Source organism: Dromiciops gliroides, chromosome 1 (assembly GCF_019393635.1).
Source record: "Dromiciops gliroides isolate mDroGli1 chromosome 1, mDroGli1.pri, whole genome shotgun sequence".
In the NCBI taxonomy this organism is placed as follows: domain Eukaryota; kingdom Metazoa; phylum Chordata; class Mammalia; order Microbiotheria; family Microbiotheriidae; genus Dromiciops; species Dromiciops gliroides.
Window position 1 is genome coordinate 684,257,436 of NC_057861.1, and position 21,516 is coordinate 684,278,951.

The 21,516-nt window shown below is 39.1% G+C and overlaps 1 protein-coding gene across 4 annotated transcripts in view; it reads right to left on the bottom strand.

Moving 5' to 3' along the window:
- Positions 1 to 21,516, bottom strand: part of TNS3 (tensin 3) — a 429,194-nt gene that overhangs the window by 300,513 nt on the left and 107,165 nt on the right. For 3 of the 4 annotated variants that reach the window (XM_043964867.1, XM_043964866.1, XM_043964865.1), the window contains exon 3: positions 3,795 to 3,832. The exons of the other annotated variant lie outside the window; for it this stretch is intronic. Coding sequence is in view for 2 of the 3 variants with exons in the window: in XM_043964866.1 (XP_043820801.1) it covers positions 3,795 to 3,832 (38 nt within the window). In the remaining variant the exon portion in view is untranslated. The remainder of the gene's footprint in view (positions 1 to 3,794; positions 3,833 to 21,516) is intronic. 4 annotated transcript variants of the gene reach the window in all.

The following is a 21,516-nucleotide window of genomic DNA, read 5'->3' on the forward strand; positions in this document are numbered from 1 at the left end:
GTGACTTTCCCAGGGTCACACAGCTAGTGTCAAGTGTCTGAGGGTGGACTTGAACTCAGGTCCTCCTGAATCTAGGGCCAGTACTTTATCTACTGTGCCACCTAGCTGCCCCCCATGGTTAACTCTTAACTACTACACTATGTTTGCTGCCTTTTTATCAACATATTTTTATACTAATACTAATATCATTATCAACTAAAAGTAAAATATAAATCCCTACTTATTTCACTTAAGCACTAGGAGAAGACAAATTCTAGTGCAGGACGGACGCTGTTTCTACTGCTTGTCTAAGGAGTATCTGATAGAAACATATGACCGAGATTATTCATTACTGTAGTCTATATTAAGCCAGCTACCTTCCTATTCTCAAATAATTCTATCTGGATAAAGGAAGGTGATTGGTAAATAAAATGAACAGTGATACTTTTTTTCCCTTTCTGACTAAAAACTGCTAAAAGGCACGTGATGAATTGCATTGCTTCAGGAAGTTTTTTCACTGGCAATTCCCTATATTAATAAATCACAGGTCTAATCCAAAAAAATTATTATGCTTTGAAACTTTAAGCACTATATGACTCTAAGTTATTGTTATTACTGCTAAACTACCTGTGCCCTTTTTAATTAGCCTCTGTAACCCAAAAGTTCTTATCTATTAAAAAGAGGATGACCCAAAATCAAACAAACAAAAAAAGACATGCTGAAGATCATTCCTGGGAATGTTGGGTATTCAGTGAGGTCCATTAGGTGCCCCAGGTGTCCACAATCTCCTTAGTTAACTTGAAACTCAAGATTAAATAATTCCTTTAAAGATTTACATAGCTGAATTTTACAATCCTGGAATGTAGGCATTCGTGGTAAGCAGAGGTAAACTGGCCAAATCTCCTGGCCTTGGTATTTACTATCACTAAGTGGCTTTCTTAATTATATCTTGGGTTCCATAGTTGCCTTCTTTATTCACAAAAACAAGAGTTTTAATATATTACATAACCCTAAAAAGTACCAGGTTAACAAAAAAAGGTTTCTCAAATGAGGCACAGTTTTTAGCCTTAATAAGTATGATTTATTTATTGACCTCCAGACGATCCTTTTATCATTTACCTTTCCATGTCCAAGCAAGTTTATCAACTTCCTTGTTCTGTTTATCATTTTCTCTCTCTACCTAGTTTTTCATCATCTCTTCGTATCCACTGGGTCTTTCCTTATTGCTTACAAACATGCCCATATGTCCCCCAATCCTATTTGGAAAAAAAATAAACAAACCATCATTTGATCTTTTATCTCCTCAAGCTAAAGTCCTCTCTCTTCATAGGACCACTAACCTTCCTGTCACATTAAAACTCAGGAAAAGTATCTATATTCATCACACTCACATCTCAACCCCTGGCCAACTGGCTTACAACTGCATCACTCAATTGAAACTGCTTTCTCCAAGATTACTAATGAGTTCTTAATTGCCAAATCCAGCAGTGTTGATCCTTCCTGATCTCTCTGCAGCATTTGATATTGGTGACCACCCCCTCCTGCAAGATCACTCCTTCCCTTCCTGGATTTTTGTGAAATTATTCTCTCCTGGTTCTCCTCCTTCCTGTCTCTTCACTCAATCCTCAAGGCTCTGTCTGCCCTGGGCCTTCTTTTCTTCCCTATCTCTTGATAATCTCATTAGCTACTGTGGGTTCAACTATCATCTCAATGCAAATCACTCCCAGGCCTTGTCTGTCTCCTGAAATCAAACCCTATACTACTGGCTATTGAATATTCTCCAAATAGATGCCTTGTAGATAAGTCAAACTCAACCTGTCCAAAACAAAACTAATTATCTTCTCTCCCTCTCTCTCTCTCTCTCTCTCTCTCTCACACACACACACACACACACACACACACACACACACACACACACACCCTAATTTCCTTATTTCTGTTGAGGTTTCCACCATCTCTCCAGTCACCCAGGTTTACCACTTGAAAATCAGCCTCATCTCCTCCCTCTTCCTCCTCCCTCAGAGCTAATCAGCTAATCAGTTGCCAAGTCTTCTTCCACAATATTTTTTGCATTCCATCTTTCCTGTTCACATATTTACAAACATAGTTCAAGCCATCATAACCTCTTGCTTTGATTACTGGAATAATCAACTAATTGTTCTCAATGACTCCAATTTCTCCCAGATTTAATCCATTCTCCATATGGCTGCTAATCCATATTCACAAAGCACAGGTCTGACTATGTCACTGTTACCCAAAACACTACAGTGGCTCCCTATTGTCACTAGAATAAAATATAAATTCTTCTGGCTGGCTATTAAAATCCTTTCATTATCTGGATCTAAACTTACTGCACTTACTCTCCTTCAGGAACTCTAAATGCCAACCGAACTATACTACCTGCTATTTCCTATTCATACCATTTCACCCCTGGTCTCTGTGCCTTTACAATAATAATACTCGAAATATACTTCATCTTCACCTTGGTCATGAAGAATCCCTAGCTGACTTCAGGGCTCATTTTGTGTGCCACCTCTGACAGAAGGCTAATACTGATGCTCCCCAGTTGGCACTGCCCTTTTCTCCCCAGTGGTTACTTGGTACTTACTCTGTATATGTTCTATGTACATGTTGTTGTCCATCATTGTGGACCCCCTGCTCTAATAGAAAATAAGCTATCTTAGGGCAGGTACTGCTTATGTTTTATCTTTGTGTCCCTAGTGCCTAGGATAGTGCCTGGTTGTTCACAGGCATTCAATAAATGTTACGGAATGAATGGATCAAGAAAATCATTTTCTAATAATGGCTTAATTCAGCAGGTGATTCAAATGCCAGAAGCTTATTCTTCTTTGCTTAATGAAAGTCACCTACATCCCCCCAATAAAAAGACACTGATTTGTTTGCTCATCCTTCTCCTTAAAAGAAAATGTGTTTCAAATGCATATGAGAAATTGATAGCCTTTTCCAAATACTAAAAATGAGTTGTAAGCTGACAGCAGGGGCCAACACTGGGAGAAAGAATTATTATGGAAAGCTAAGCAGCATTCAAATCATAGAAGATAATTTTAAGGGTACAGAGCTAATCATTTCAGACCATTCTGCTGGGCACCTTGTAAACTATAAGGTGATATATAAATGTAATTAACTACTACTATTTCTACTAATACCATCACCACCACCACCAGCCAATAGACCTTGTCCCAAGCCAGAATTTAAAATGTTCATGTACTTTGGAAGTTATATAGCTCTGTGGTTTATTATAAGTAAATAAAAGAGATGATATTCATTAACACAAACAAAAAGCCCATATAATATGAAACAGAATAAAGTGGGAACCAAGAGAACAAATTATACAGCAAACAATAGCATCATAAAGACGAACACCTTCAAAAGAGTTAAGAACTTTGATCAATGTGATCTGGAATCCAGATAATGAAAGATGCCTCCCACCTCCTGACAGAGAGGTGATGGACTCAAAATGCAGAAGGAGACACATTTTTGGATAGGGACAAAATAATGGAATTAGGTTTTGGTAAAGTATGTATATTTTGTTACAAGGGTTGTTGTTTTTCCAAAAAAAATAAATTTTTTTTTGATTGGGGCAGGTAAGAGGGAGAGAAAACAAATGCTTAAATAAAAAAAAAGTTTAAAAATACATATGTATAAATACATATATACGTATACATATTCTATCCTAATATTAGTTATTTTCCAAATAAGCATTCTTTCCAAATAAGTTTAGTTCTATACATTTCATTCAACAAAATCTAACTTACCCCTAATATACCACTGTAACAGAGAAATGCAGTACTTACCTTTGCTTCACATTTCTTGTGGCAGGAATATTTGCACACTAGGAAAAAAAAAAACAAATACTATTGCTGAGTTGCTTGGCTAGCAATGCTTATTTTATCCAATAAGTCCTCCCAATCCTTGAAAAAGTTCCTATTACAGGACAGTTAGGCACTTTGGAGGGCAGAGCCAGAACTTTCCCTGATAACTAGGGGAGATTATTCATTTATGATGTAATCCAAAATTGCAAAAGAAAGTTGGTGGGCAGCAAGAATGAGCGCATACCAAGTTAAAATTTGATAGCAGTTACCAACTGTTAGACAGAGTAAGGTTATGATGACTCAGGTGAAAGTTTTCCCTGGAGCCAAGCTACAAAGAGATTCGTTTTCTTAAAGCACCCCTTACTTTGGAAGCCAAATCCAAGCAGGCAAGAAAAGATTTAATTGTCCTGGAGCAGTAACAAGTATTAAGATATGCTCAGGCATTTCAGGAAACTCGCCTGAAAAGGAAGAAATGTTTCCAAGTACCGGGAGAAAGGCAGCACAACTCCATGCTCTTAAGTCCCAATGAAAGTCTTGCATTCAGTTTACTTACTTCTTCCATTTCCGGACAACATAAGAATCAACTGTCAAAATAAATACACGTCTAAATTCCTACAGGCAAAACCTTCAACTTGGGCCAATTGTCTAAATTGAGCAGGTCATGTGTTGGCTTGAAAGTCCTAACAATGGCGATTTAAAGCTGGAACCAATGCAGATTTCACAGGACTTCTCCCCAGGAGGATGCAGCTGTGCCACAATAAGGAACTAAAAGCATTCTCCCTCAGCCACAATAGGATCTCCATAATCACTCTCTGACCACTAGTTGCTTTTTTTTTCTCTATAGGAAACAACTGGGCATTCAAAGACTTCAAGACTGAAGGATGACAGAAAGAATTTCACCATCTCCTACACACACAAGATCAATCAGTGGTGTAACCCAGTCGGATCCTTCAAGTTTTCCTGAATTTTAAACTGACTGTTCTAATTTCCTCCATACTTAGGACCTTGTGTGCCTTCTCATTTTAAATGGGATTATTCATGTTGTTGGGCTTAGAATAACACCGAGCGGGGAAAATATTTATTTTTCATCTGAGTGCACACCCCAGAATTAACTATGTTAAATGGTTAGCCGATCAAAAGAATCTTGCTGTAGAAATGGGGATAGGGAGGGGTGTCTATCCCACACAGATCACAGATCTATATGGTTTGGAACCTATTTTGAATAAGAACTCTACCTGATGTATAGAAGGAAGGTAAAAATTCACAATGACTTATTTATCCATTTGGTCAATGATATTCATTGTGTATGAGTGAACTCCGGAATTCTTCCTGCACCCCTAGGGCACTCTGATGCATGTGCTGAAGCATAAAGACTAGCCAACCATAAAATTATTTTAGCTTCTATTATGCCTGATTCTGAAATCTGCCACAGAACTGGAAGAGCTACCATTAGGCAGGAAATCAATCTACCCCGGCAATATTGTACATGGGTAGTATGGAGCCCAAAAAAGAAAAGTTTATTTGTTTAAATGGATCTCCCAAGAGGCAGCCATACACAAGAAAAGTCACAAAAATAAGCCATGTGCCAAAAGTCTGGGAACACAGAGACAAGTCTAGCTGTTTTACTTGGTCTGATGAGTGAACATAAGGCTCTTAAAACCTAAGGCACAAAATCATACTTTATTTAGTAAGGACTCCAGAGCTACCTCACAGGCTGACCTCAGAGTAACAAATCATTCTTATTATAAGATACAAATGCACCAACTTTGAATCCCCAAAGGCTCTGACTCAGAGGAATGCATACAAGATCCAGATGTACCAGCACCACTTAAACAAAAGTCTTGGGGAGCAAGACAATCTGCTAGTCAAAGGTTTTTGGACAGAGTCTAACATCAGATGGAACCTCTCCATCCAAGGTTTTCCATATATTATTCCAAATGTCATATGTAAACTCCAAGAGTGTGAAGTAGGAAAAAAAAATTGATTCATTTCTGACCTTGAGTTTCCTAAACACCTACTTTCATCAATATTTGAAATGAAGTGTGTCTTAAACTGCAAGGTCTCTCTCCAAGTTTTCTTGTAGTGGTGAGTTAACTTTAAAGCATAAGTCCTTAACATATGTGTGAGTCATGGATCCTTTTGCAAGTCTGGTGAACTCTATGCACTACCCAGAGTAATGTTTTTAAATGCATAAAATTCATGGTGTTATAAAGGAAACCAATTATATTGAAATAGTTACCTAACTGAATTGAAAAAAAAAACACTCAACAGTGTAAAAAAACAAACAATTTTGAAAGGCAGAAGAATTCTGATGAATATAAATAGTCAACTATGATTCCAGAGGAGTTATGAGGAAGAATGTTAGCCACTTCCTAACTAAATAGGCAGAATGAGCCACATTTTTGTAAATGGTCCTTATGGGAATTTGCTTGCTTGACTATGCCTATTTATTACAAGAGGTTTTGTTTTGGTTTTTTCCCCTAAAGTGTGGGATAGAGTTGAAGGGGGGGGCGAAATGTTTGATATTTTTAAAAAATTAATTTGAAAATACCAGCTTTTACTGGTATTTTAATGAAAAAAAGTCAGTTATCAAAATAAATATTTTTTAAAAGTTCACAGACCCCAGGTTAAAAATTTCTGGTTTAGGGTATTAAAATATAATATTAATTTTTTAAAACAAGCCAGAGTCGTCCCCCCCCCTCCAAAAAAAGTCCTCCTAGGGATGAGATCAGAGTTCTCAGGTAATGGGGTCAAAACAAGGTTCCCATTGTCCTCTAAAATAGAAAGTCTTTTCCGCTTAATTCTCTGATGAAAATCAGCATGTATAATATTAACCTAACCAGTACTGGATGCAACACTGACTACATCCTGTAATGCTGCCACTGCTACCATTTTAATACATTTCAATGATATGTTTATACCTAGAAAACAAAAGGGAGTATTTAGAGAAGAAAATCACAACTTGCACAGCCCTTCAGTTAGGAGAATGTCTTACTTCTGACTTTTTTTTTTTTTAATGGGCTAAGAATTCTGTGCATCTTGAATTAAAGGTTAGAGTAAGATGCTCTGTACCCCTCTCCCTCCCAAGCTCATTAACCCCACATCTATCACCATCATTTCTCCGTTAAGTCCCAAAGGTGCACTCGTCTGATGTATTATTTCCATAGACACTAAATCCTTTCAACACCAAATTTCCGAAAAGAATCTATGCTCACTGTCTCCTCTTCTCTCATCACCTACTTACTGGTTAAATTCTTCCAATCTGACTTCTACTACTACCATTCTTGTGAAGCTGTTTCCTCAGGAGGTCAGTGATCTGCTAATCGGCAAATCCAATAGGCTCTTCTCTATTCTCGTCCTCTTTGACCTCTCTGCAGTATCCATCCCTGTGGGCACCTAGTCCTGGAAACTCCTTCTTCACTTCCATGATATGATACTTTCCTAGTTCTCTTTCTACCACCATCATAACTCCTGCTGACAGTTCCTGCTGCTCCTTTTGTGGCTTTCATTGCTCATCCTTTCCCTACTCTCATCCTTCACTATCATGAATTCATTCCCCAAATGCCAAGGGCAGCAGTGGGACAGGTAGAAGAAAGATTGGACTGGTCCTCTGCAGACAGATACATAATCCATGACCAAAGGCCAAACTGACCTTCTTGCTGTTCCTTATACATGGCACTCAATCGCTCCCTCTCCCTCCACATCACTTTCTAAACTATCTCTCCCATTCTCCTGGGCATTGTGCCAATCCTCTCCCACCTCCACCCCCACTACCAATCCTACCGCTACCCAAGCACCTTTAAATTTGTAACCTTCCCCCACTAGAATATAAAATCCTTGAAAGCAGGGACTGTGTTTCTGTTTGTATTTACATTTCTTGCACTTAGCCCAGCACAAAGCAGGTGCTTAATAAATCCTTATTGATTAGACTTGTCTTGGCATACTTTTAGCCGCCTGTCTTGGTTACCTGCAATGCACTCCCATCTCTCTTCCCTATTTCAGAATTCCTTATTTTCTTCAAGATTTAGCTCCATCTCCTTCTACATAATAAGGCTTTTGCTGATGCCTAAAGCTGATAGTACCTTCCCCTCAAAAAGTACCTCGTATCTAATTGTTGTCTCTCTCTCTCTCTCTCTCTCTCTCTCTCTCTCTCTCTCTCTGCCTTCCCCAACAAGACAAGTTGGGTCTTTGACTACAAGGACTGTTCTGTCTGCATCTCTACCACCTAGCACAGTGCTTGGCACATAGCAGGAACTTAATAAATACTTTTTGACTGATAAAGCAGGAAGCTGATATTCAAAGCCTTTTGGGCTTGGTAGGGCCTGGCAGAGTTTAGGCTCTGATGGCAAAACCTCGGTGAACTCACTGTCACATCCACACCACGAAAAAGCCTCAGAGAAAGGGTTGAGTGAGGAATCCTACCTGCCCCACACCCCTGGTCACCCCAACTTCATTGTCAGAGCACCTCTCCAGTGGGGTCTGTGTCATGGCATTGGCAGAATCACAATACAAATATGCAAACAGGAGTCAGGGACCTTGAGGAAAAGGAAGCCAACAAAGAACAGCAGAGAACAGAGCACAGAGAGGAAAACTATGATACAAATAGACAGGACTACACAATAATATTAAGAGCAGCTAGCTTTTATCTGACACATTAAGATTCACGAGGCACTTTACCTAAATTAGCTCTTCTAATCCTCCCAGCCCTGTGTGGTAGGTACTATTATTATCCCCATTTTACCGATAAGGAAACAGATTGATATAGGTTAGGGGAAAGAAAGAGGGAAGGGAACAAGCATCTACTATGTGTCAGATACTAAGCAAAGCACTTCACAATTATCTTGTTTGATCCTCTCAACAACCCTAGAAGGTCAGTGCTATTATTATCCCCATTTGACAGGTGAGGTGGACAGAAAGTAAGTGACTTTTCCAGGGTCACACAGATAGGAAGGTTCTAAGACAGGTATTCTTGACTCCAGGTCCAGCAATCTATAAAATGTGCCACCAATGTTGCCTTTAAGGTCAAAGGAAGGTCACATAGCTAAGAGGCTAATCAGAATTCTAACCCAGAACTTCCCAACTCCAAGTCCAGCATCATAGCCACTATGCTACTTGCCTGCCTTCAATGCAGTTGATCATGAGGAAGAAGTTATTTAGCCCATTCCCTTGTTGGTGTGCTGCTCCCCAGCAATGATACTATATTTGGTGGACTTTTACAACTGTTGACTGCAGCAGAGAAAACAAGTTCAGTGCTCTGGAAAGGCCTCCAGGGTCTCCCCTTTTTTCTACTTCCTCCCTCAAAAATAGCTCCTCTAAACTTGGCACTTTACCTCTCATGCCTAGGCTACCAGATGCCAAGTTTAAATCTCCAGTCTTGACTTCTCACCTGAGTACTAGTCATGTCTCCAACTGGCCCCTCAATATTTCTGTTTTTACTTCTTTGACCCTCCATCCTGAAATCCATTCTTGACTTACCAAAACCCCAGCTCCTGATAGCACCATCATTCACTCTAAACAGAAACCTCAAATCTATCTTTGACTCATCCCTATCTTTCACTCTCATAGCCAATCAATCACCAGAAACTCCTTTGAACCTTTCTTGGTTTCCCACACTGATTACTCTCTTCTCTGAGGACATAATGAGCATAATGAGGTATAAAGATATAATAGTGGAGGAAGAATTAGGAATATTTGGGATAAATACAAAGTTATGTACTATGTTACTGAGCACAACATATCTCTATAAAGTTTATTACTTATCTAGATAAAGTGTATTAATAAGCTGAAGATGAGGGGAGGGTGACTTCATCTATTGGAAACAATTTATTATAGGATTTCCCAAGGTACTGAGAAGTAGGTAGGTTACCCAGCTGATGCTGTCACAGGCCACATTTGAATCCATGTTTTCCTGAATCCAAGGCTTGCCCTGTAAACCTTATACCACACTCCTTCTTATGACTTACTTATCAGGGAGTAGGGAATCAAACAGAAGTTTACAGAGCAAATTTAGAGCCACTCAGCTATTACCCATAGAATTTTTAAAATAATTGACAATTATTACATATCAGTTTCCTATTGTGTATTCAATATTCCATCCAGAGGATCCCAATCACTTACCAAACACAACATAGGCCCTATGAAGAAAGACACTCTCTTTCCAATTCTGTAAATGTGGGAAGCTAGATGGTACATTAGACAGAGCACTGGGCCTGGAATCAAGAAGACCCGAGTTCAAATCTTGCTTCAGACACGAGTTGTGTGACTCTGGGCAAGCCAATTAATCCTGTTTGCCTTGGTTTCTCATCTGTAAAATGAGCTGGAGAAGGAAATGGCAAACCACTCCAGCATCTTTGCCAAGAAAACCCCAAATGGGGACCATGAAAAGTCAGACTCGACTGAAACAACTCAACAACAACGATAGGACATCAAAACCTAACACTGAATTAAATATTAAAAGAGGGGAGAGAAGAGATTTATCATGAACAGTTAGCAGTACGTGCTAGAGCCTGGACATTCTACTAACAAAGCAGGCACAGCTGCTTACTGACTGATTCTTTCTCAGTCCACAGATTCCATTTTTTCTGCCTGTGGTTTTTCAATGACAGTGGTTGTTATAGGGGTTTTCTGAAACTGATGCTGTTTGATTTGGTCCAACTGATTTAATCAATGTCACGTTCAGCCAGCCTGCTTTCAGTGCTTCTTCTTGGCAGCTGAGGGTCTGAATACCCCACATTAGTTCTCTCATCAAGTTAGGCTATTTCCAAACTCATATTTAAGAATTCTGGTACCCATCATAGGAGTAACTAGGCCTCAGTGTTAGGCTCTGCCACAAGAATCTCCCTATGTCGTTTTTAAATAACCACCTTGAAAAATATCTTCCTCAGAGCTCAGAGCCTGGGCAATAGATCTGCAATATTTTTCAAACTAATGTCTGTAATACCCCGCAAGTGTTTACAGAAAAACAATTGATTTTTTCTACTTCAGCAAGCGTCCCTCTAAGAATAAAACTGAAAATTCACTAGTTTCCAAAAGATGTATAAAAGGTGACTAGACACCCTGCATTAAAAGCCAGTGATTACTGGGTTTTCGCCTCTCTACTTCCTAATGGACCTTTCCCCTCTTCCCCTTCCAAAAAATCCTTCATTGACATATTTACCCCACAAAGAACTTACTCTTCCTTTTTTAAAAATTTCCCTCAATGCTCTGTCCTACTCCTAAAGTTCTCTCTGGTCCACAAACTTCTTAACAGGAAACCTGTTAATCTAGGTGAGAAAAAAATTGCATGTTTAATTTCATTAATCTCTAACAAATTTAGCATTTCCTTCACCTATGATATTAAAAGAAAGAGTCCATTGGCTTTATCAGAATGCTTGGGGGCAGCTAGGTGGCACAGTGGATAATGCACCGGCCCTGGATTCAAGAGTTCAAATCCGGCCTCAGACACAGGACACTGGCTGTATGACCCTGGGCAAGTCACTTAATCCTCATTGCCCTGCCAAAAAAAAATTTTTTTAAAAAGGAATGCCAAAGGGATCCTTGACACAAAAGAGGTTTAAAAACCCCACTCTAGTATAGCCATTTCTCATCTCACTCTGAAAGACTCACACGTGCCAAAACTTCATATTTCTTCTATTTCTGCTTTCCAAGAAATTGTAGGGGGGGGGCAAGTTAGTTGCATCTACCTCCCCCAAGCAGATCTCTTCACTTAAATATTTCCATGTCTTTCCTTGCTTCACCTTCACTGATGAAAGGACAGGAAGGAAAAGTGACTGCATCACTCCTTGTACTGGGAACAAGAAGCACCATGTAAGCCACCAGTGTTTTGTACTCTCCTATCTAAAATCTAACATTATTTGTTTGCCTATAAAAGCCATCTATTAGCTAAAATAGTATCATGTTAAACTTCCAAAAAAATTCAGTAACATGCAATGAGGGAAGGACTACTTTGGCAGGTGAAATGATCCTAAGAGTATATAATACAGAAGCCAACAATGACAAGATCAATAAATATCTCAATAAGCTTTTATGAAGAGCCTCTGATGATAGGAAACCTAAAAGAGAGGCTTCCATTACAAAGTGCAGTTATATGACAGAAATCATTTTTTCCCATTTTCATTTACCACTCGTTGTCAGACATGTCACTAAATTTTAAAGGATATAAGTATAAAAACAGTGCAGTACAGCAGTCGCCTTGATGGTACATATTTAAACCAGTCCTGCCTACCAAATCACATAGAACAAGTTACCAAGAACACTAAGAGGCCAAACAGGACATGAATAGCATATAGTACCTAGCCCATAGGTCCACAGTGGAAGCAGTCACTGTGGACAAACTGAAGACTTTTTTCCAAGTAAAAAGGCATTCCTGTGGACCTGTTAGGTGGGAGAGGACCTGCTAATCCCTGATTTCTGGCCCTTGATAAAGAAAATCATTAAGAAATGTTTTACTAAACTCCAGGAACAATGAAAGGGGGTAACGATCCCCAATTCAGAATTCCTCCCAAAATAATCACATCAACCATTTTTTGCACCCAAGTAGCATACCTAAGAGGACGTGCCATTCATATATGCTATGGCTTTGGAAAACGTACTGCGTGCCCACAATCAACTAGCAAGTACTGCGTGCCCACAATCAACTAGCAATTTTTATTTCTGTTCTTGGCAGTTATGGATTCCCAAAAATCACTACTATACATTTAATCCTTGCAGAACTTGAAATTTCAATCTTAATTTCCTTGGTCTGATGTTTCTCAGTGAGAACAAACAAGGAAAAATTGGGCATTTGAGCAGAACTTGGCTTTTTTTTTACATGGTGACTTTGGTATAGGAAATATGACATGCCAGGTCATTTAAAAAAAACAAAACAAAACAAGATTACAAGGGAAAAAGTAAATTCCCAACTTGCAATTTGTTGTGTAAGTTTATAAATAGCTCTTGGTAATAAAACAGAATAAAATAAAATACTTAAAATAAAAGGGAATGGCAAAGAGTAACCAAACAATTCTGTTCCTTTGACAAATGGTATTTAAAAAAAAAAAAGCTTGAGTAAGACAGAAAAGAAGGAAATCTGAGCATGATATCTGGTGTGCTATGTAAAGAAGGGGACATTCATGAATGAATGAATGACATCATTTTTAAGTGCCTACTATGTAGGGGGCACTGTGCTAATGGTACTTAAGAAGACAAAGTCAGGAAGGGTGGCTGGCTCCATACCAGATCAAATCAACTGGTAAGTAGAAAGGCTGGAAGTAGGGAGACCAATGACTACATTATTACCATGGTCCAAGAGCTGATTCAGACCCACAGTTGGATACTGCTCAATCATGTGAGTTCAGAGAAGGAGATGGAGATGAAAAAAAAAAAGTTTCAGGAGTAAAATGTACAGCATGTGGGTAAAAGAGAGGGCAGAGTCAAGGATGAGTCTGAGGTCATGTAGCTGAATGACTAGGAAAATGATGTTGGCTGTAACAGAGATAAAGAAGTTAGGTCATCTACTCATTTAGCCTTCCCTCATCCTGATAGCTGTTAGCTGAATTGGGTCTATCCTACTTCAAATATTCCTAGAACTCCTGGTTTTATCTCTCTTTTGTGCCTTAAGTTATACTTACAACCTCAAGTTGAACTTGTCTATGTTCACATCAGATTCCGCAGTATAAGAAACCATTATTCTTTCAAGGCACAGACTGCTTCCCCAACACCTAGCACCATGCCTTGGTATAGCATGTACTTAATATTTGTTAAACTGGAATGAATGGATTCACTGAGGACTGACATCACATGAACTTTGTAGAGGAATCTAGATGTATATTTGTTAAACTGGAATGAATGGATTCACTGAGAACTGACAACTACATGGACTTTGTAGAGGAATCTAGCTAGATGTATATTTGTTAAACTGGAATGAATGGATTCACTGAAGACTGACTTTGTAGAGGAACTGAGATGTTTACCAGAACTATTTGCCAGCATTCTGGAAGATATCCCACATAAAACACAAATATAGTCATGGCTATATTTGACCCCAAAACAGGTTGATCATATCCTAAGAAAGAAAATATATGGACTACATGAGTGACACATTGGTATCCCTTCAATACCAAAATAACAGTATTGTGTCCAGTGGGTTAGTTTGATGCACCATAATGGACTCATACAAAAAAATGGTCAGTTATAATCCTCATTTGCCCACTCTCAAACATGGTCATATACAAATCAAAATGATAAAGGAAAGAGGCTAAATTTCCTATTTCTTTTAGTCACTATTTTGCCAAGAAAAACAAATCAAATAAGTCTCCTTTGAAAATGAGTCAAGTTTGTCTAACTCGTATATAATATACAGCTTAAAAAGTTGCTATTGAGAGAAAAGACCATATTTGGACTTTTCTCAAGGCCCTAAAAATAGAGTGAATTTAGTTTCAAGCCCCACAACTTTGTTGCCTGAACCTCCCAGCAGGGAGCCACCTGGCACACAGGATTCTGAGGAGCTGAGGCCCTGGGACTTAGGCCCAAGCAGGGCCTGGAACGGGGCCTACACTTTGTGGGAGTCAAGCTAAGCTGGGAATTCACCTTGAGGCACTCAAGGTGATTCCCATGTGATCCTGATGTTCAAACCCTGATTTAAGTTTTGTTTCTTGAAAAGTTATGTGTGTTTATGTATGTTAACAGAACACTGTTCTAATGAGGAATGGACATTTCTTCCCCAAAATAAGGTTAAGGTCGGGTGCCCTAATCTGATTGGTCCATTAATGGGACAATCAGATTGGTTGTTATAATTATCATATATGGAAGGTTGGTAAAATATGTTGTGATTGGTTGTTTCTATAATGCTGTATGGATTATAATACTGTAATTTGATTGGTTGAGGGGGACCCTTGGGGGGCATAAATCAAGGTGCAGGACTTCTCTTCAGTGCTCTCTGGCACATTCAGAAGAGTGCCCATCTGCGAAGATGAATAAAGATACCTTCACCCACCCTCTGCTGCCTGCTTGGATTCTTTGAGCTGCAAGTTGCTAGCAACACTTGAGCTGCTAACACCTGAGCTGCACAAAACTATTTGAGCTGTTAGCTGCGTTTCTATACTATGCCACTATTATATGTGAACATGAATGCCGCAAAGAGAAAAAACATGTTCTCCAAGTTACAGAGACCACTACTGACAAATCGAGCCTGAAAATTTGAATCAATCCAACAGGAAGCCTAAGCTAGTTTCTATGAAGCTAGGGAATTCATTAATTCCTCTTAATGAGAAGAGGCATATCCAAGAAAGGTATTGCTTCTCTCCACTAAAATGGACTCCATGAGGCTAGGAAGTCTGAAACCAAGTAACATATACTTAAGCCCAACAAGCTGGGATTTGCATGACATAACTTAATATTTCACTATGGAGCAGGGAACAACTCTTAGGGTCAAGCAACACTCTTGACAATTTTGAATTTAGAGACTGTAACCTTTTCCTTCTTTCATTAATAATCTCCCCCCTCTTCCCCCTCCCAATGACTCATTGTAGCAGAATAAAAGTTAGATACAGGACTTGGAGTCAGGAAGCCTTTAGTTCAAATCTCACCTCACTCTTACCAGCTATGGGACTCTGAGCTAATCATTTATGCTCTCTTTGTTTCCGTTTCTTCATCTATGAAATGGGGTTGATATAACACCCCCTTCCTTACAGGGTTGTTATGAGGATCAAGTGGGTTAACATGAATGAAGTTCTTTGCAAACCTGAAAGCAGAATAAAAATGCTACCTATTCCTTTAAATTCAATGAAAATGGGAGGCGGTATATTGCAGTAGAAAATGCTCTACATTTGAATACATGGGATTTAGGATTGAATCCTGGCTCTGCTATTCACTACTTATGTAACTTGGACACACCACTTAACATCTTCTGAGCCTTCATTTCCTCAACTGCAAAAAAAAGATTTTGACCAGGTGATTACTAAAGCTTCTTCCAGTCCTGAGAAATTTATAAAAAGCAGGATTTTCAAATTGATTTCTCTGCTAAACTCACTGTGCATTAACTTAATAAAGGGTTTGTGTCTGTGTATGTGTAACTAAATTAGTGTGTAGTTTAGGGCAAGGATCAACAAAGACCAGAAGGGAAATTTGTGTAATAAAAGACTACAAGCCAATGATCTAAATTAATCAAGCAGAATATTTGTTTCAAAACATTTCCATAATAAGCAGTACCAAATCCATACTCCCACTGTATTAAAACTTAATATCAGAAGGGGAAAAAAAGCCAGTTATGTATTGTTTTATTTTTTTATTTTTTTGCAGGGCAATGAGGTTAAGTGACTTGCCCAGGGTCACACAGCTAGCTAAGTGTCAAGTGTCTGAGGCTAGATTTGAACTCAGGTCCTCCTGAATCCAAGGCCAGTGCTTTGTCCACTGCGCCACCTAGCTGCCCTGTTTTATTTTTTAAAATACCTTCCACTTATACATGTGCCTTCCTTTGTGAGAAGATTACAAATATACTGAGAGCATTTTAGTTATTTCAAGCTCCTGGCCTAAACATCATCTTGATACACCCCCCCCCAAAAAAAAGGGCAAAAATTAACACCAAAGAATATTCAGTTAAAGATTTGGTTGAAGATTTGTAAAGGCTCAATGTGTTCCTGTTTTATCAAAGCCACTTCACCAGTCTTATCAGTCCCCTAAAAAGTTGGTGGCATGAGATAGTAATTCAGTCTCCCAAAAATATAGTTCCATGACAACATTGAAATGGTTATCATCAAGCAGGGTTATTATCTGTTCATTCTTTCTGCTTTTTTCCAAGTATCATAATTTCCCAATAATTAAAAACAGTTTGTTTTTAATTTAAAGAAGTTTCTCATTTATGTCTGGTATAATATATTCCTAGAAATTCATTTTAAATTTCTCTCTCTCTCTCTCTGTATATATATATATATATATATATATATATATATATATTCACAAACACAAAACCCACTACTATTCACTTATTTCTGTGCCTCTGGGTAAAGAACCCCTCCTCCTATCAAAAACAATCTGAAAGAGTAAGTCAGGATAATTATGATGTACTTTGACATCCTGAAAAAATTCCCAGTATACAACTACAATTCTGTCTTTCTAATGTTGGGGGGAATAATCATAGCTAAAACAATTAGAAAAGTGAAAGTTGCTTCAACACAACTTTCCTATTATCCAAAAAATTGAGATTAATTTTATATTTTATATAATTGGGATTATACCCCAACTTTCTTGATCTGAATCCCCAAGATTCCCTAGATCTAGTTCAACATTCATTCACCTACCTTTGAGACAACTTCCCTAATTCCATCTGATAGCTGGCTTTCCCACACAATATTTTCTCATACCTTATGTATATAATGTGGACCTGCATTTATTTTTATGTTGCTTTGTAACTGTTCTCTACTTGGAATTCCTTTTTTTTCTGCCTCTTGATCTTCCAAAGTGCTCCTCTGGAGAGGCAATCAAAGCGAGATCCTGTCCTCCCTCTTTGCCCTGCCAATGGGGTACAGCAATAATGAACACTTATGCATTGATCTAAAAAATAGGGGATCCAGAAGATGTATAGGCCATGGTACCTACCTTCCCCAGAAGAACTCATAGCACCCCAATTAATTTGTAAGACAACCCATACATTTAGTGGTGGAGGCAAAGTGGGGAATACACCAATTTGAAATGTAAACTGTTAGGGTAGTTATCTTTTTTTTGTTGTTGTTTTGGTTTTCTGGTTTTTTTGCAGGGCGATGAGGGTTAAGTGACTTGCCTGGGGTCACACAGCTAGTAAGTGTCAAGTGTCTGAGGCAGGATTTGAACTCAGGTACTCCTGAATCCAGGGCCGGTGCTTTAGCACTGCGCCATCTAGCTGCCCCTAGGGTAGTTATCTTAATGAAGATGAGGCATAAATTAGATTGGGGGGGGGAATAAGATTTAGATTAGGGTGGTAAGGGGTGCAGATTTAGATTGGGGTAATAAGTAATAAAGCATGTAGACAGTGGGAGATAATTCACAAAAAGAAAGATGAGTGAGTAAACAGGAATGGTACAAGGCAGCCCCAAAGCTAAGATGTCCAGCAATCTGATATAGAATTGATAGTCTAAGGTTAGCAGGCTCTTTGGAATATAAAATATACTGTGTAAAAATCCCACCTGGCTGCTCACCTGGACTTCATCACTATCTCCAGAAACCCATCTTCCTGCAAAATGACATTAACTCTAAAACTCACATCTCCTAGGTACCTCCTCCCTCCCGTCTGTCAGATGAGCATGAGAAACCTCCTCCCAGAACCCCTAATTAAGGAGGGGACCCAGGGAAAATACCTCACTTCCCACTTGAGTCTAGGACTTCATTATGCTCTAGAGTCAGGTACCGTACCTTCCCTCCTTGTCCCCTTTCCAACTCCTTTTTATGCATTGTCCCTATTTCTATTGTGAGCTCCTTGAGGGCAGTCTTTCACCTTTCTATCTCCAGTGCTTGGCTCACAGTAGGTACTTAATAAACATTTATTGACTGACTGACTGATGAGCCTTGGGCCGATTCTGTGAAGAGTCAGGGTAGTGCCCACTGGGTATCTGGTGTCAGAGAATCTCAGCTCTGCTACTGACTCTCTATGTGACCTTGGGCAAATCATTTAAGCCTCACTTTTCCCCATCTGTAAAATGAGAGGGTTGAACTAAATGATGTCTAAGGTTCCCAGCAGTCCTAAATCCTCTGATCCTACGATTAAAAACTGGAAGCTTTGAATCTAGCTTTGAACAACTATTCAATTTCTCCTGATAGAGTGATATCAATACTTATGTCTGTACTTTAACAGCAGAGTGTGGTTATTTCAATGTGAACATTTTTTAAAATTTTAAACCTATCTTTTGGGGGATAACACGTCAACTTAGTGTGTGGAGCATATTCTCAGAGTTCAATGAGCCTTTATTTTTCCTCCCTTGGCTATATTGATGGCTATGCTACACTGCTCCAACCAGATGACTATCTACCATAATGGAGCCCAAAATGCTAATGGCCCAGACAGTTTAGAACTCCCAGGAGAGGGTCCAGAAATTTTTGGACAGCCCAATGTGGAGAGTAGGGAGCGTTGTAAACCAAATCAAAGAAACCAGAGGTATGTGTGGCAGCCAGGAAATGCAGCACTTCAGGTATGCATGGGGCAGCAACCTTAAACAAAAAACCTGACTGCAGACAAAAGAGATGAGGAAAGAGAATTCGACTTGGCACAAACCTTGAATAAGAGAGACAGCAGACAAAAATCCAGAGATGAACCTCTTTTAATTGCCTTATTATCAACGGAACCAGAAATCATTTGCTGAGAACTACGTTGGCTGGCTTTAATTGGGAGACCATCGCCGGTTTTCAGTAGCTTTGCAAAAACACCATCCAGTTGCTGAACCATGATCTTGGCTACATGTGGCCAAGCCTGCTACTCTTTATAGCATAATACCCATAATCAACCAGATCTGTTCCCATAGAAAGAAATGTAATAGGATAGCTCTACTGGTTAGACCCTCTTCTGGAGATCTGGGCAGCCCACATGAAAAGACAATATAGTCCAGAAGGTATCTAAGATAGTAAAAAGACGCTGGGGAAAATAGTTATTCTAGAAAAAGACTTTGGAGGGACTATGACAACTCTGTCCTGGGGAAGAGGGATTAGATTTTTGTCCTACGAGGCCCCAAACAACGGGACTAAAATCAGGAGGTAGAAATTCACAGGATCATAAATCACAATTCGTATCTTTGAGATCATCTTGTCCAACCACCTCATTTTATATGTGGGGAAACTAAGGCTAGAAGGGTTAAATGACTTTGCCAAGGTCACACAGGTTTTAAGTAGCAAAGTCAGGATTTGAATCCAGGCTCTCAGTGTCCAAATATAACATTATTTTTACTGTCATAGATTTCAACAATTTAAGGGGGGTGGGGGACTTCCTAATGAGCTATCCAAAAGTGAAAGAGATAGCTAAATGAGGTACTGGATTTGGTCTCCAGCTGCTAGTGCGTTTCCCCTGAGATTATCTTCCATCTATTTTGTGGATGTGACAGCTAGGTGATCCAGTGGATGGAGCATTGGGCCTGAAGTCAGGAATACTCATCTTTCTGAGTTCAAAGCTGGCCTCAGACACTTACTAGCTATGTGACCCTGGGCAAGTAACTTAACTCTGTCTCAGTTCCTCATCTGTAAAATGATCTGGAGAAGGAAATGGCAAACCATTTCAAGTATCTTTGCCAAGAAAACCCCAAAAGGGGTCATACGGTGAAAAAAGACTCAACCACAACAACAATTCTGTGTATATCTTTTATGTAACTAGTTATTTACAGGTTGCCTCTCCCATTAGAATGTGAGCTCTTTAATAGTGGCTATTTTTGCCTTTGTTCTATCACTAGGATTTAGCAGAGTATATAATGTAAGGGTTTAATAAATGCTTGTTGACTGATTGACTACATATCTCCAAGTGGAAACACCTTGTCAGGAAGGTGGCAAAGAGTATTCTGAGTGCAGGATGGAATAGATGAACTCTCAAATTCTCTCCCCATTCAGATCCTCTGATCTGATTTGGAATTCTTCCATCTGAGCCATGGCAACAGGAATGTGGCACCCAGTGAAAGTAAAATTTGTCAAGAGAACAAACTATCATGCTGTAAATAATCCATGAGACTTGCCACTTTCAGTAGATTGGCAGAGACAATGCCACTGTAGGACTGAGCAAGCCACTGACAAACCTAAAAGTAAATAGCTTGATGGGTTGGGAAAAATCTCTCACCTGCCATCAACTTTTTACCGGCTTAAACATAAAATATAACATTTCATATTACTTTAAAGTATGCTGGGTGATCATCAAAACAGAAACAGCATATTATATTGAATATAGACAGCCTAAACGCCAGGAAGACCTTGGTTCACATTCCAACTATGACACACACTGGCCATGTCAACCTGGATGAGCCACTTAATCTCTCAGTGTTTTGAAGGGATGATTTCAAGAAATACCAACAGAGGGATTTTCTCACCTGGGAATTCCCTATACCAATGAAATCACATATCCCTATCTTAATGTTAAAAATGAAAGCATTATTTTACATGTTCCTTCATTTCAATAAAAGAACATTATCAGATGTCTATCATTAGACCTAATTTAGGTTATATGACTTTATTTTTTTAAAAAAAGCTCATCAAGGTTAAGTTATAAACTTGAGAATGTCATGCCTACTGTCCCCCTAGATGAGAAAGACACTCCACCAATGGTTCCTCTAAGATCTCAGGAGCAGAGTGACTCACAGCAACCTTCTCCATTTTTTAGAAATTCCAAAGATGCCATTAGAGTCTCTCTATTTCTTGCATTTGATCCCATTCTTTCTGCCTTAACTGGCTTAAAGTAATTCCTCTGGCATCTTTGAATAATCAGTTCTGCCCTTCCAGCTGAAATTGACTTCTTGACTTACGGCCCTGGCCTGCCAGATGGCTGTCCTCTGTGGACACCAGGCGGCCTCCAGTACCACAGCACTACAGGCCTCTGTTTCTTCCTGATTTGAGTCTCCTTACTTCATTGATACCTCTTCAGAATGAAGCTTTAAAAGCGTTTTTTTTTTTGGTGAGTTATTTGGGGTTAAGTGACTTGCCCAGGGTCACACAGCTAGTAAGTATCAAGGGTCTGAGGCCAGATTTGAACTCAGGTCCTCCTGACTCCAGGGCTGGTGCTCTATCCACTGTA